The 13,880-nt window shown below is 48.5% G+C and overlaps 1 protein-coding gene across 1 annotated transcript; it reads left to right on the top strand.

Moving 5' to 3' along the window:
* Positions 1–1,190: 1,190 nt before the first annotated feature.
* Positions 1,191–10,569, top strand: LOC107119258 (zinc finger protein 586-like). The gene is made up of 3 exons (XM_015421725.1): positions 1,191–1,742; positions 5,569–5,695; positions 9,638–10,569. Exons 1-3 carry the CDS (start codon positions 1,191–1,193, stop codon positions 10,567–10,569), a joined length of 1,611 nt encoding a protein of 536 aa, XP_015277211.1.
* Positions 10,570–13,880: the final 3,311 nt, after the last annotated feature.

Here is a 13,880-nt window from a genome sequence, read left to right as displayed (position 1 = left end):
TTTGCTGCTCACCCTCTACCTATATGTAGGAACTGGTAACTTCCATTTCATTGCATCTGAATAAGTGTGTGGACATGAAAAGCGTATACAATGAGTAGAAGTTTGTTGGCCTTAAAGGTCCCACTGGACTCAAATTTTGTTCTCCTGCTTCAGACCAACATGGCCACCTACCTGAATCTTACTTACAGATAGTTAGTTCAGTACCTCTACTGGCATAAAATTATTAACAACAAGCTCTTTTGACCAGAAGCCTTGACACATACAGATATTTACTTATTTAAATATTTCTATCCCTAAAATACTTATTTCCTTGTAGTTCAAGACAGATCACAATAATTAGTTAAAAACATTTTCAGTTTAAAAACAAAAAATAAAATAGGAAGCCCCCCATCCCCCCCCCCCCAAAGAGGCCTGCCATTCAGACCCCCTCAAAAGCCCTGGCTAATAGCGCCTTCTAATGAGCTCCAAAGATCTTCACCTTTTCAGGGAGCCCATTCCACAGAGCCATGATGGGAAAAGCCGGATATGGCTGCCTGAAGACTGTAGTTGTTGCACAGTGACACAGGGAAGGAGATGGTCCTTCAAATGTGTGGGTTCCAGGCAATGTTCCCTCTAAGCTGTGGACTCTTGTGAGCAAAAATTGTACTTTGTGAGCTACTGGCATTAAAGTTGTGAGATTGAGTTTTGGCTGCTGCATAAATTAGTGTGTTCTGGAGCCCTCCTTCCTGAGCTAAGACAAAAGTGTGTGAGCCGGAGGCTAAAAAACTGTGAGCTAGCTCACACTAACTCAGCTTAGAGGGAACACTGGTTACCAGGTTGTGAAGGGCTTTAAAGGTCATAAGCAGCATCTTGAATGGAACTCAGACTGACGGCCAAAGTAGGAGTTGCCAGTCTGGAACTCCTCCTCTCTCCTTGCTTCTTTTTCTCCTCAGGCAAAAGCGCTTTCTTAATTGAGGACAACTCCCTCTGCTCCGTTATAATCTCTGGCTCACCCAAAGACGTGGTCACTTGCCCTGCCTGATTTGCGGAAAGTGTGGGGCCGAGTTATTGCCTGCCGCGGCCAGGGGGGATGGCTGCTGATCAGGGAGTGACGGCAACCGAGGGTCCCCAGCTTGAGGCTGTGGTCGATACCAGCGCAAGTCCCGTAATTAAAACAGAGCCACCGGAGCTGACAGGCCTCGTATCAGGTGATGAGGGCACAGCATGGAAAGGGTCTCCACATTGTTCCTGGCTGGGGTTCTTTCGTCGAGGCGACGCTGCCCAGGGTCGGGAAAACCCTGGGAGGATTTCAGAGCTGGGCAATACCCGACCGCATTAAGCAGGAACCGGGTGAAGAGCTGTGGGAAGCCCGGTGGCAGGAATTCCTTAAGGCGATCCAGTCACCGCAAGCAAAGTCCTCAGAGGAGGCTAGAGAATGTGAAGCCAAAGAGATGACTGAGGTTTCTGAGCGTTCAGAAGGGCAGGGGGTGATGGGACTTCTCCTAAGCCACCGAAATGGAACCCTCCAGCCCTCTGCCTCCCCAGAACCTCAGGTTTGTGAGGAAACGAAGGACGAGACCGCTGGAGAAGGGGTTCCCAGCACTGAGACCCAACGCCAGCGCTTCCGGCAGTTGCGCTACCAGGAGACCAAGGGGCCCCGTGAGATCTGCAGCCGGCTGTGGTATCTTTGCCACCGGTGGCTGAAGCCAGAGAAACACACCAAGGTGCTGAGGCAACGGGAGTCTGGGAAGCCAGAGCAGCAGGTGGGAGCATTTATTTTTGAAATATCTTTTAGTGAATTTCCATTATTGTGACAGGCATCCCAAGAATCATTATAGAGCAGAAAGGGACATGGTGAGGTAATTGCATATACATGGCTTGGGACCAGGGTGTCTGAAGGACTGTCTTCTCATGAGAACATAACAAGAGCCCTGCTGGATCAGAGCAGTGGTCCATCTGTTCCAGCATCCTGTCTCCCACAGTAGCCAACCAGTCCTTCTGGATGGCCAACAACAGGGCATAGAGGCCGAGGCCTTCCCCTGATGCTGCAGAGGTCCATCAGTGGCTATTAGCCACAAGGTATAGAGGGAATACTCTGTCTCAGGCAGTGATGCTTTGTATTCTTGGTGCTTGTGGGGGCAACAGTGGGAGGGGCTTCTGGAGTTCTGGCCCTGCTGGTGGACCTCCTGATGGTCCCTGGGTTTTGGCCCCTGTGTGACACAGAGGGGCATTTACAACGGTATAGGTGCCGGTTGGAATCGGTGTACTTACTGACGTTCACACGGCGAACATCTGCCTTCCGTCCCTAACCATTGCAAAGAGCTTTAAACCGTTGTATTCTGCCACTAGGTCCCCAGGCGGTGGTATCCTGAGTGCAACAGTTGTAATCGCTTTACCCCCGTCTGATCACTCTCCACCGTTGTAGAGCCACTTCCGTTCGGAAGCCTGAGGCTTCCGATTTTCGCCCACTTTTTTTTTTTTTTAGGTCGGCGATATGCGCTTGGGCGAAGCTTCACCCCAGCGTTTGTTTAAAAAAAAAGAGAGAAAAGGTCCTTAGTTTAATGTTTTAGAGGAGTCCAGGACCTCAGGGAGGCCTGTTTGCTCTTTAAACTTTAAAGGTAAGTCCTCTCTTCAGGACATGCTTTTCTGGACGGGGTGTTTTGCGCATGCATGAAGATCGCCATTCTGTGGATGGCTGCCTATGTGCATGTGCAAACTGAATTTAAAAAAACAAACAAACCGCCGACGCCCGCTGTGTGTGAATGGGCATACAGCGATGGGCTCCACAGAAAGGAGGTAAGTGTGATTGTTTTTCAGCCAGCATAAACTGCAACGGTTCCAACCGGTACAGTTTATGCCGGCTGAAACGCCCCGGCTGAATGCACCCAGAGTGTGGGACTGGATGGGCCACTGGCCTCATCCAACATGGCTTCTCTTCTGTTCTTCTGACTCTTGCTGTTTTTTACTGCTACAGGCAGACTAACACGGCTACCCATCTCGATCTTTATTTATCGCTGCCTTTCAGCCCACAAGGTTCTTCTCAAACATGATGCTGGGCACTCTCTTAATGAGGTGATAAACCCTTGTTTAGCCTTGGCTGCTTATGATTATAAATAAGGGCACACATGGAGTTTCTTTAATAGAAAATAATTTCCCTGCATAGAGAAAGCTATGATGTCAAGATGAAGAGCAGTACAGAACACTCTTCCCTGAGGTGATAGATATTGTAGAGCTTGAAAAGGTGCAGAAAAACTGAAATGATCAGGGAGCTACAGATTGTTCTGTGAGGATCAGTTAAAACACTTAGGTCTGTTTAGCTTAGAAAAAAGGCATGTAAGGGAAGACATGAAAGAGGCCTATAAAATTATGCATGTCGTGGAGACACGGGACATAATACTAGAATTCTCCCATAATACATCCACTGAAGCTGAAAGGTGGGAGATTCGTGACAGACAAGAGGAAGTCCTTTTTCACGCAGCACTTCGTTAAACTGTGGAACTCCCTGCCACAGGATGTGGTCATGGCTGCCACCTTGGAAGGCTTTAAAAAGGAGAGTGGACAACTTCATGGAGGACAGGGCTGCCAAGGGCTGCTAGTCACGACCCCCAATGCTCCCTCTAAGCTGTGGAGTCTTGTGAGCAGTGTTCCCTCTAAGCTGAGTTAGTGTAAGCTGAGTTAGTGTGAGCTAGCTCACAGTTTTTTAGCCTCCGGTTCACAGATTTTTGTCTTCGCTCAGGAAGGGTGGCTCCAGAGCAAACAAATGTATGCAGGAGCCAAAGCGCTGGCTCACAACTTTAATGCCTGTAGCTCACAAAGTAGATTTTTTTGCTCACCAGACTCTACAGCTTAGAGGGAACATTGCAGTTGTGAACAAAATTTCTACTGTGTGAGCTACTGGCATTAAAGTGGTGAGCGAGCGATTTGGCCGCTGCATCAGTTAGTTTGCTCTGGAGCCCTCCTCCCTAAGCTAAGACAAAAATGTGTGAGCTGGAGGCTAAAAAAAACGGTGATCTGGCTCACACTAACTCAGCTTAGAGGGAACACTGGTCACGACAGGTATCTCCTCCCTGCAGTACTAGAGGAAGTAGGCCTTTTCGTAGCAGTAGCCAAGGAGCCCAGGCAGGATGATTCTGTTTCTGGTCTTCCTAGAGGCAGCTGGTTGGCCACTCTGTGAAAAAGGATACTGGACTAGATAGACCTTTGGTAGGTTTGCCAGCTTTGGGTTGGGAAATACCTGGAGATTTTGCAGGTGGAGCCTCAGGAGGGCGGAGTTTTGGGAGGGGAGGGACTTCGATTGGGTATGATGCCACAGAGTCCAACTTCCAAAGGGGCCATTTTCTGCAGGTGGACAAATCTCTTGTCACCTGGAGATCAGTCGTAATAGCAGGAGATCTCCAGCCACCACCTGGAGGCTGGCAACCCTAGCCTTTGGGCTGATCCAGCAGGGCTCTTTTTATGTTCTTATGATCATTACAAACCAATTCCAAAAGGAAGACCCATGGAGAATAAACTTCTCTTTTTTTTTGGTGTAGTGGTTAAGTGTGCGGACTCTAATCTGGGAGAACCGGGTTTGATTCCCCACTCTTCCTCTTGCACCTGCTGATGTGACCTTGGGTCAGTCACAAGCTCTGGCACAGCTGAAAGAGCAGTTTGTGTCAGAGTTCTCTCAGCCCCACCCACCTCACAGGGTGTCTGTTGTGGGGAGGGGAAGGGAAAGGAGTTTGTAAGCCGCTCTGAGACTTCAAGTGAAGGGCGGGGTATAAAGCCAATCTCTTCTTCTAAAAAAAAGAGGGGGGGCAAAGTTTGCCATATTTTGGAATCCCCCCATTCATTATTTTTTTTAGAGAAATGGTCGTTGGAGTTTCATTGCAGGAATTTACATCTTATGTGAATGTAGGCCTTCAACAACCTGGGAAAGCCCTACTCAGAGCCAATGTGATGTAGACCAGGGTCCCCAACCTTTTTGAACCTGAAGGCACCTTTAGAATTCTGGCATAGGGCAGTGGACACATAACACAACCACAAAATGGCTGCCAGATGAGGCGGAGCCAACCACAAAATGGCAGGGAGTGAGGTAATGCATAACTCTCTAACAATAACTCTTCAACATTTCAGGCAGAAGCTCTGTTCCAACAGGATGCCTTTTTAAGTTAACAAAACTGTTTAAAAAGCGTTGTCTTGCATACACACAGATTCCCTTCAGTCACGTAGTGAAGTTCCTTGGAAGGAATCCACACAGCCAATCAAAAGTCTTGTTGGACACCTGGCTCCACCCGCTTTTATTTATTTATTTATTTATTTTGGGACTTATACCCCACCCTATCCAAACGGCTCAGGGCGGCTTTCTAAAACCATTTGACAGGAGCCGGGAAAGATGTCAGCAGGCCAGCTGTATTCTCTCCTGCATAAACCCTCTCAGGCCACCCTATCATACAGGGCTGTTGTGAGGATTAAACCGGGGAAGGGTGAACTATGTACTCCTTCCTCATTGTGGAGGCAGGGGTAAAGAGAAAAATGGAGTAAGAATCATAGGAAATAGCATGTACCTGTTGGTTTTAGTTGGTGATCTTCTTCTGGTTGCTATTCCAGGTGCTGGGAACATTTGAGGAGGTCGTGGTGAGCTTTTCCGAAGTAGACCAGGCATCCCCTGATGCTGCAGAGAAACAGCCCTGCCGAGAGATCAAGCAGGAAAACGATGGGGATGTTGCTTTGCTGGGTAAAGATGCCTCTTATGCCAGGAATCTGGGATGTGTACATGTGTGTGGGGGGAGGAGGGGTTATATTTGTTTGACCTCTTTATTTGTGGTGGGTACCTGCTCTTTTTTAAGCACTGGCATTCTTGGAAGTGATTTATGAGAGAGTGGCCACGTGTCCTCTGTCACATTTAGTTTGGCTCTAAGACGGAATGATTATCCTAGAAGAACAAGCACACGGAAGCTTATGCCCAGAAATAAACTTTGTTGGTTTTAAAGGTGCCACTAGACTTGAACTTCGTTCTGTTGCTTCAGACCAACACGGCTACCCATCCGAATCTATCCCAGAAGAAGTGTAAGCACAACGTAGACAAATGGGGTAGCATCCAGGAATGTCGGAAGGCTGTTAATCTTGCTGATGGAATTGGGGGGCTGGCTTTCCGCTGGCTCTGGATTCAGGCACAGGCAAAGAGGGGAAGGGGTCCCTGTATGAACTCTGCAATGTGTGTAGTGTAAAGTAAAGGTAAAGGTTTCCCTTGCTCGAAAGTGTTGCTTTGCTGGGTAAAGATGCCTCTTATGCCAGGAATCTGGGATGTGTACATGTGTGTGGGGGGAGGAGGGGTTATATTTGTTTGACCTCTTTATTTGTGGTGGGTACCTGCTCTTTTTTAAGCACTGGCATTCTTGGAAGTGATTTATGAGAGAGTGGCCACGTGTCCTCTGTCACATTTAGTTTGGCTCTAAGACGGAATGATTATCCTAGAAGAACAAGCACACGGAAGCTTATGCCCAGAAATAAACTTTGTTGGTTTTAAAGGTGCCACTAGACTTGAACTTCGTTCTGTTGCTTCAGACCAACACGGCTACCCATCCGAATCTATCCCAGAAGAAGTGTAAGCACAACGTAGACAAATGGGGTGGCATCCAGGAATGTCGGAAGGCTGTTAATCTTGCTGATGGAATTGGGGGGCTGGCTTTCCGCTGGCTCTGGATTCAGGCACAGGCAAAGAGGGGAAGGGGTCCCTGTATGATCCCTGCAATATGTGTAGTGTAAAGTAAAGGTAAAGGTTTCCCTTGCTCGAAAGCCAGTCGAGTCCAACTCTAGGGTTGCGGTGCTCATCTCCGTTTCCAAGCCGAAGAGCCAGCACTGTCTGAAGACATTTCCGTGGTCATGTGGCCAGCATGACTAAACACCGAGGCACACGGAACGCTGTTACCTTCCCACTGAAGTGGTACCTATTTATCTACTTGCAATTTCTTGCTTTCGAACTGCTAGATTGGCAGGAGTAATAGTGTAGTGTAGTGTAAAGGTAAAGGTAAAGGTTCCCTTGCTCGAAAGCCAGTCGAGTCCGACTCTAGGGTTGCGGTGCTCGTCTCCCGTTTCAAAGCCGAAGAGCCAGCGCTGTCCGAAGACGTTTCCGTGGTCGTGTGGCCGGCATGACTAAACACCAAGGCGCATGGAACGCTGTTACTTATCTACTTGCAATTTCTTGCTTTCGAACTGCTAGGTTGACAGGAGCTGGAACTAGAGACGGGAGCTCACTCCATCATGCGGGACACTCGGGTCTCGAACTGCTGAACTACACCTTCCACAGCCTGCAGTTCAGCGTCTTAACCACTTGAGCCACTGTAGTGTAGTGTAGTGCAGTGTAGTGTAAGCCACCGTAAAACAAGGGGAAAGGTGGGATATAAATGCTTTAATAAATAACTCGTGGTTAGAGCGTGGGACTAGAATCTGGGAGGTACACACTGGAATCCTTGCTCTGCCATGGAAGCTTGCTGGGTGACCTTGGGCCAGTCACACACTCTCAGCCTAGCCTCCAAGGTAGTTGAGAGGATAAAATGCAGGTTGAGGAGAATGATGTAAGCCACCTTGGGCTGCCATTGGAGAGAAAGGTGGGCTATAAATGAAGTAAATAAATGTGGCTTAAAAAGCAGGAAACAGCCACGTTGGCCCACACAGAATCCAGAAAAAGGAGGGAAAAAATTATGTCACGGTCGGATCATTTCCTGAGGCTAACCAGAATGCCACAGAAACAATGTATTGCCATGATAAAAGCCTGAGTCCAGGGGGGCACACACACTTCTTCAGCTTGTACCCAGAATAAAACTTTGTGGGTCTTAAAGGTGCCAATGGACTCAGACTTTGCTCTGCTGTCTCAGACCAGCAAGGCTGCCCGCCTGTTGCCATGACAGGCGTACCTCCAAATCCCCAGCTTTCATTTCAAAAAAGATGAGTCTGTAGCACCCCTTCCTTTCTGCAATACCCTTTCCCCTTATAACTCCAAAAAGTGACAGACTTTTTACACACACAAAAATGAAAGCGGGCCCCTGACCTGGATAGCCCAGGCAAGCCCGATCTTGTCAGATCTCGGAAGCTAAGCAGGGCCGGCCCCGGCCAGGACTTGGATGGGAGGCCTCCTTGGAATACCAGAGTGCGGAGGCGGGGGCAGGCTTTGTTCAGCCACCTCTCTGAATATCTTCCAGGCCCCCAGTGGGGGTCAGTCACCAGAGGTCACCATGACTTCCAGGTGCACACACACTCACTCACATGCACACGCACACACACACTTAAAAACACCCCCCAAAAAGAAAGAAAGGCGGCATTCCAGAGGAGCTAGCAGACTATGGTAAGAGATCATTACAGCATTACTGTGTTTGAAAAATAATTGTTGTTTTTTAAAGCCCTCTGGTGGCACAATGAGATGAGTGCAAGGAAAATGGCCCCTGGTGGAAGAAGATGTACACAACATTTCCAAGGACACCCCCACTGAGAATTCTTCTGCATCCTGTGGGTGTAGCACAGGTTCCCCAGGTCCTAATCTAACACTCTGTTGATTACACCAGCCTGTCAGATACAAGGCCTGGCTGCATGAGTAATTTATATATGAAGGCTCTTGATCTGTCGAGCTCAATATCACCTACTCTGAGGGTCAGTGTCCTTCCAAAGTCTCAGGTCAAGATCTTTCCCATTAAGAACATAAGAGAAGCCATGCTGGATCAGGCCAGTGGCCCATCCAGTCCAACACTCCATGTCACACAATGGCCAAAACCCAGAGGCCATCAGGAGGTCCACCAGTGGGTCCAGGACTCCAGAAGCCCTCCCACAGTGACCCCCAAGCACCATATGAAGAGCCTTGCTGGATCAAATCAGTGATCCATCTAGTCCAGCATCCTGACTCAAATAATGGTCATCCGGTTCCTCTGGAGGACCAACAACAGGCCAAGGCCTTCCCCTGATGTTGCCTCTTGGCATTGGTAGTCAGAGATTTACTGCCTCTGAACATGGAGGTTCCCTTTAGTCACCATGGCTAGTAGCCACTGACAGACCTATCATCTGTGAATCAGTTTAATCCCCGGTTAAAGTTGTCATTATCTGCTCCTTTCAGCTGGAGCTGCCAAGGACTGAATCTGAGACCAAGTAGATGCTCTGAGAGCCAGTTTGGTGTAGTGATTAGGAGTACAGAATCTAATCTGGGAGAACTGGGTTTGATTCCCCACTGCTCCACATGCAACTGCTGGTGTGACCTTGGGTCAGTCATAAGTTCTTTCAGAGCTGTTCTCTCAAGAGCAGTTCTTGAAAGAGCTTTCTCAGCCCCACCTACCTCACAGGGTGTCTGTGGAGGGGAGGGGAGGGGAAAGGAGATTGTAAGCCGCTCTGAGACTCCGGGTAATGAAGGGTGGGGTATAAATCCAATCTCTTCTTCTTCTTCCTTATACAGAATGGCTTTTCTGAAGAACTGTGCATGCACATGAAAGCTTGTAACCAAAATTAATGTGTTGATCTTAAAGGTGCCACTGGACTCAAGCTTTGATCTATTGCTTCAGACCAACATGGCTACCCACCTGAATCTATTTTCTGTCTTCGTCATCCTCCACAACAGTAGCTTTTGTGTGTTCTTTGTCTGACGGTTCTCTGAGTCTTTTTTTGTGCTCCAGTCAGGATTTTCTCTTTATCCCATTAGGCATTGGCTGGGAGAGAGGAACCGATGGGGACCCGCATGGAGCATTGCTGGAAAGAAGCACGTGTCAAGATACAGAAGAATGTGCTGGGAAACCTGATGAACTGAAAAGGCAGCAGAAGAACAGAGCAGAGAAGTGGAAAGAGAAATCCAGTGTGTTCCCCCCTGAATTTAAAGTCAAACAGAGATTACATGAAGGCAAGCGAAGATATTCGTGCAGTGTCTGTGGGAAAGGCTTCACTTGCAAATCAAGCCTGAATAGACACCAGGTAACCCACACGGGGGAGAACCCACATAAATGCCCACACTGTGGGGAAAAATTCACTCGGAGGGCTAGCCTCATTGTCCATCAGAGAATCCACACAGGCGAGAAACCATATAAATGTTTCACGTGTGGGAAAAGTTTCAGTGTGAACTCGACACTTATCCGGCATCAGAGGATCCACACAGGCGAGAAACCATACCCGTGCTTTGACTGCGGTGAAAGCTTCAACCAGCGTACGATCCTGATCTCACACCAGCGAATCCACACGGGGGAGAAACCCTATCGATGCTTGGACTGCGGCGAAAGCTTTCGGGACAAGTCAAGCCATATCAGGCACCAGAGGATTCACACGGGGGAGAAGCCGTACCAGTGTGCAGACTGCGGCGTGAGCTTCCGTGATAAATCAAGCCGTATCAGGCATCAAAGAATCCACACGGGAGAGAAGCCCTATAAATGCCTGGACTGCGGGGAAAGCTTCAGCCAGAGCTCCACCCTCATTAGACACCGAAGGGTTCACACTGGTGCAATGACACACAAGTGCCCAGACCATGTGGAATCCTTGCAAAATAAACCTGATCTTAAAAGACATCAGGATGTTCACACAGAAGAGAAAACACACTACTACCCAGACTGTGGTGAAACCAACAGTCCGGTGCCAAACTTGACATGATAAGAGGTTTACAAAATTCTGCACGGGATAGAGAAGGCAGAGAAAGAAGTACTTTTCTCCCTTTGTCACAATACACAAATTTGTGGGCACTCAAAAGACATTAATGAGCAGTAGGCTTGGAACAGATAAAAGGAGGTGCTTCTTCACTCAAAGAGTCATTAACACGTGGATTCACAGCCGCAGGAAGTGCTGGTGGCTACAAGCAGAGACAGCTTCAAGAGGGGACTGGATAAACATCTGGAGCAGAGGTCCATCAGTGGCAATTAGCCACAAGGTATAGATGGAACGCTCTGTCTGGGGCAAGTGATGCTCTGTATTCTTGGTGCTTGTGGGGCAACAGTGGGAGGGCTTCTGGAGTTCTGGCTCGCTGGTGGACCTCCTGATGGCACCTGAGTTTTTGGCCACTATGTGACACAGAGTGTTGGACTGGATGGGCCATTGGCCTGATCCAACATGGCTTCTCTTATGTTCTTAATGCACACAGGAGAGAAACAGTAGCCATGTATTCACTGTAGCAAAGTTTTAGCTGTATTGTATACCTTGCTAATTATCCAGAAGCACAATTACGAGGGAGTGCCCTCCTATTCCTAACTATTCCTCAACAAGCCCATTGGAGTTGGCAAGAAATCCCTGCCAACTATAGAATGCCCTCACTGCCCATGGGATGGGCAGTGATGTCATCTTGGAGAGGGGTTATGGAATCACTGCCCATCCCCACAATAAATTTCACTCTACGGTTGATGAGTATCCTGGCAGTTTTTCTGTCTCTTCATGCATTGATCCAAGGGGTATAAGAAAGGGTGCAGGAAGGCAGTATACATATATCCCTCCTTCCTCAAGAGGTGACTCATGGAAGACAGTGGGCTGCTTCTTCTTCCAAACCATCATGCCCCCCTGTCTGCAGGGATGAGTCTTGATCCCTCCCCACACTACCTCTGAGAACCAGTTACTGGAGGGGGGGGGGCCAGCAACAGCAAATGAGTACAGCTGCCTTTGTTTAATTTCTACCAATTCCTCCCCCTCAAATGCTGCAGATCCTCACTTTGCCCTCTGATAACCCCCCCCCCCACAAAATATCTGCAGCAAGAAAGTTCCCTCTCCACAAAGAAGAAGAGAAGAGATAAAAGGAAGTACTTCTTCACCCAAAGAGTGATTAACACTTGGAATTCACTGCCACAGGAAGTGGTGGCGGCTACAAGCATGGACGGCTTCAAAAGGGAATTAGATAAGCATATGGAGCAGAGGTCCATCAGTGGCTATTAGCCACAAGGTATAGCTAGGGGCTCTGGGGCAAGTGATGCTCTGTCATCTTGGTGCTTTGGGGGGTCAACAGTGGGAGGACTTCTAATGTCCTGGCCCCACTGGTGGACCTCCTGATGGCACTGGTATTTCTGGCCATCCAACATTGGCATCTCTTATGTTCTTATGTTCTTAGAGATTTGATTTATACCCTGCCCTTCACTATCCAAGGGAGTCTCAGAGCGGCCTTTCCCTTCCCCTCCCAATAACAGACACCCTGTGAAGTAGGTGGGGCTGAGAGAGCTCTTGACAGAAACTGCTCTTTTTCAAGAACAGCTGTGCCAGAACTACTGCTTGCCCAAGGTCATCCAGCCAGGTGCAAGTGGAGGAGTGGGGAATCAAACCCGGTTCTCCCAGATTAGAGTCCACGCACTTAACCACTACACCAAACAGAGCCTGAGGATAGTTAGATACACACTGTGGCGGTATGGCAGCTACAAACCATGGCAGTTAAGAATAAAACCTCCTTGTACAGCAGCAGTCTAGGTCTCAGTACAGGATTGTTGGGGCTGAACGACAGGGAAGGGCTGATGCCTTTGTGTGCTGTTCATGAACCTTCTGGGCTTGCCACTGGCTGGGGAATCGAAGGCCAGAGGCAGACCAATCTGATCTGTAAGACACGTCCTTCTCTGAACCATAATTTGGCCACATGCACCAAAGTATGACCCAGCTATGGAAATAAACTGATAAATGCGGACTCAATAGGCTTCACAATGACTCCGGGGAAAAGGACAGAGTCCCATTTTGCTCAATCATAGCAATACAAATTAAGACTAAACCAACATTTGGAAAGGGATATGGAATGGTATGGTATAGCCTGAGCTCAGAAGCTAAGCAGGGTCACTACTTGAACAGGAGGCCACCAAGGAAGACACTGCAGAGGAAGGTAATGGCAAACCACCTCTGTTGGGGCTGCCGTTAAGTTGATTGCAACTTGACGGCACTTATTTATGTAAGATGCCGAAAAAATAAAGGAAGGCAAATATTAGATATAAGAAGAACAAACAGCCCTGTATTTCCCTAGCTCAGCGGTGGCAAACCTACGGCACGGGTGCCAGAGGTGGCACTCAGAGCCCTCTCTGTGGGCACGCGTGCCATTGCCCCAGCCAGGCCCAGACCATCATTAAAGTGTCGAATTCTCTGCCAAATAATTTTAAGTAAGCGAAAGCATTTGGGATTGCTTTCCTTACTTTGTTTGGATCATCTTAAGTTAATGTATGAGTTGTTTTTTCTAAAGTAAAACCTCAGTATTCAGGTTAAATTGCCGTGTTGGCACTTTGCAATCAATAAGTGGGTTTTGGGTTGCAGTCTGGGCACTCGGTCTCTAAAAGGTTCGCCATCACTGCCCTAGCTGTAAAATTCATTACTGTTTTTTATCGATGATCTGCTAGCAGAATTGGTTGGCCACTGTGTGAGAGAGGATTCTGGACTAGATGGACCACTGGTCTGATCCAGCAGGGCTTTTCTTGGGTTCTTACTAAATTCCCATCCTATTCGTTCTCCAGGGAACACAGTGTGGCCCACATGATGCTCCCAACAACAACCCTGTGAAGTAGGCCAGGCTAAGGAAGGAGGACTGGTTCAGGGGTGACCACATGTAGCTGCCTTCTGTTGAGTCAGACCCGGGTTCTGTCCAGATTGTTCTAGTCTTCAGATCCAGAGCTGTCAGCCCTCCTTGGAGCAGAGAAGGGGCCAGCTTGCCCTGCTCCTTCCAACTCCTGCTCTGCACGTGGGACCCCGAGAGACCACCCTTGGCGTGGCTGCCCAACCTTGGGGGACCTTCCACTTCCTTACCCTTGCGCTCTTTATCCATGAGATGCATAAGATGGATCATTTAGTTAGTTAGTTATTGCCAGGGGTCATTTTGTAGAAAAAGAGGGGCAGGAGCTCATTAGCATAACTCATTAGCATAACTTATTTGCATATGCCACATCCCCTGACATCATCGGAAGTGTGTCAGAAGGCTCAGGCTCCACTGGACTGTTTTGGATTGCTAGCTATTGGGGGGGGGG

This window comes from Gekko japonicus, unplaced genomic scaffold (genome assembly GCF_001447785.1).
Source record: "Gekko japonicus isolate JY-2015 unplaced genomic scaffold, Gekko_japonicus_V1.1 scaffold3326, whole genome shotgun sequence".
NCBI classification, from domain to species: Eukaryota; Metazoa; Chordata; class Lepidosauria; order Squamata; family Gekkonidae; genus Gekko; species Gekko japonicus.
The sequence above is the reverse complement of the archived record's forward strand: the minus strand, read 5'-3'. Positions and strand labels throughout refer to the sequence as shown.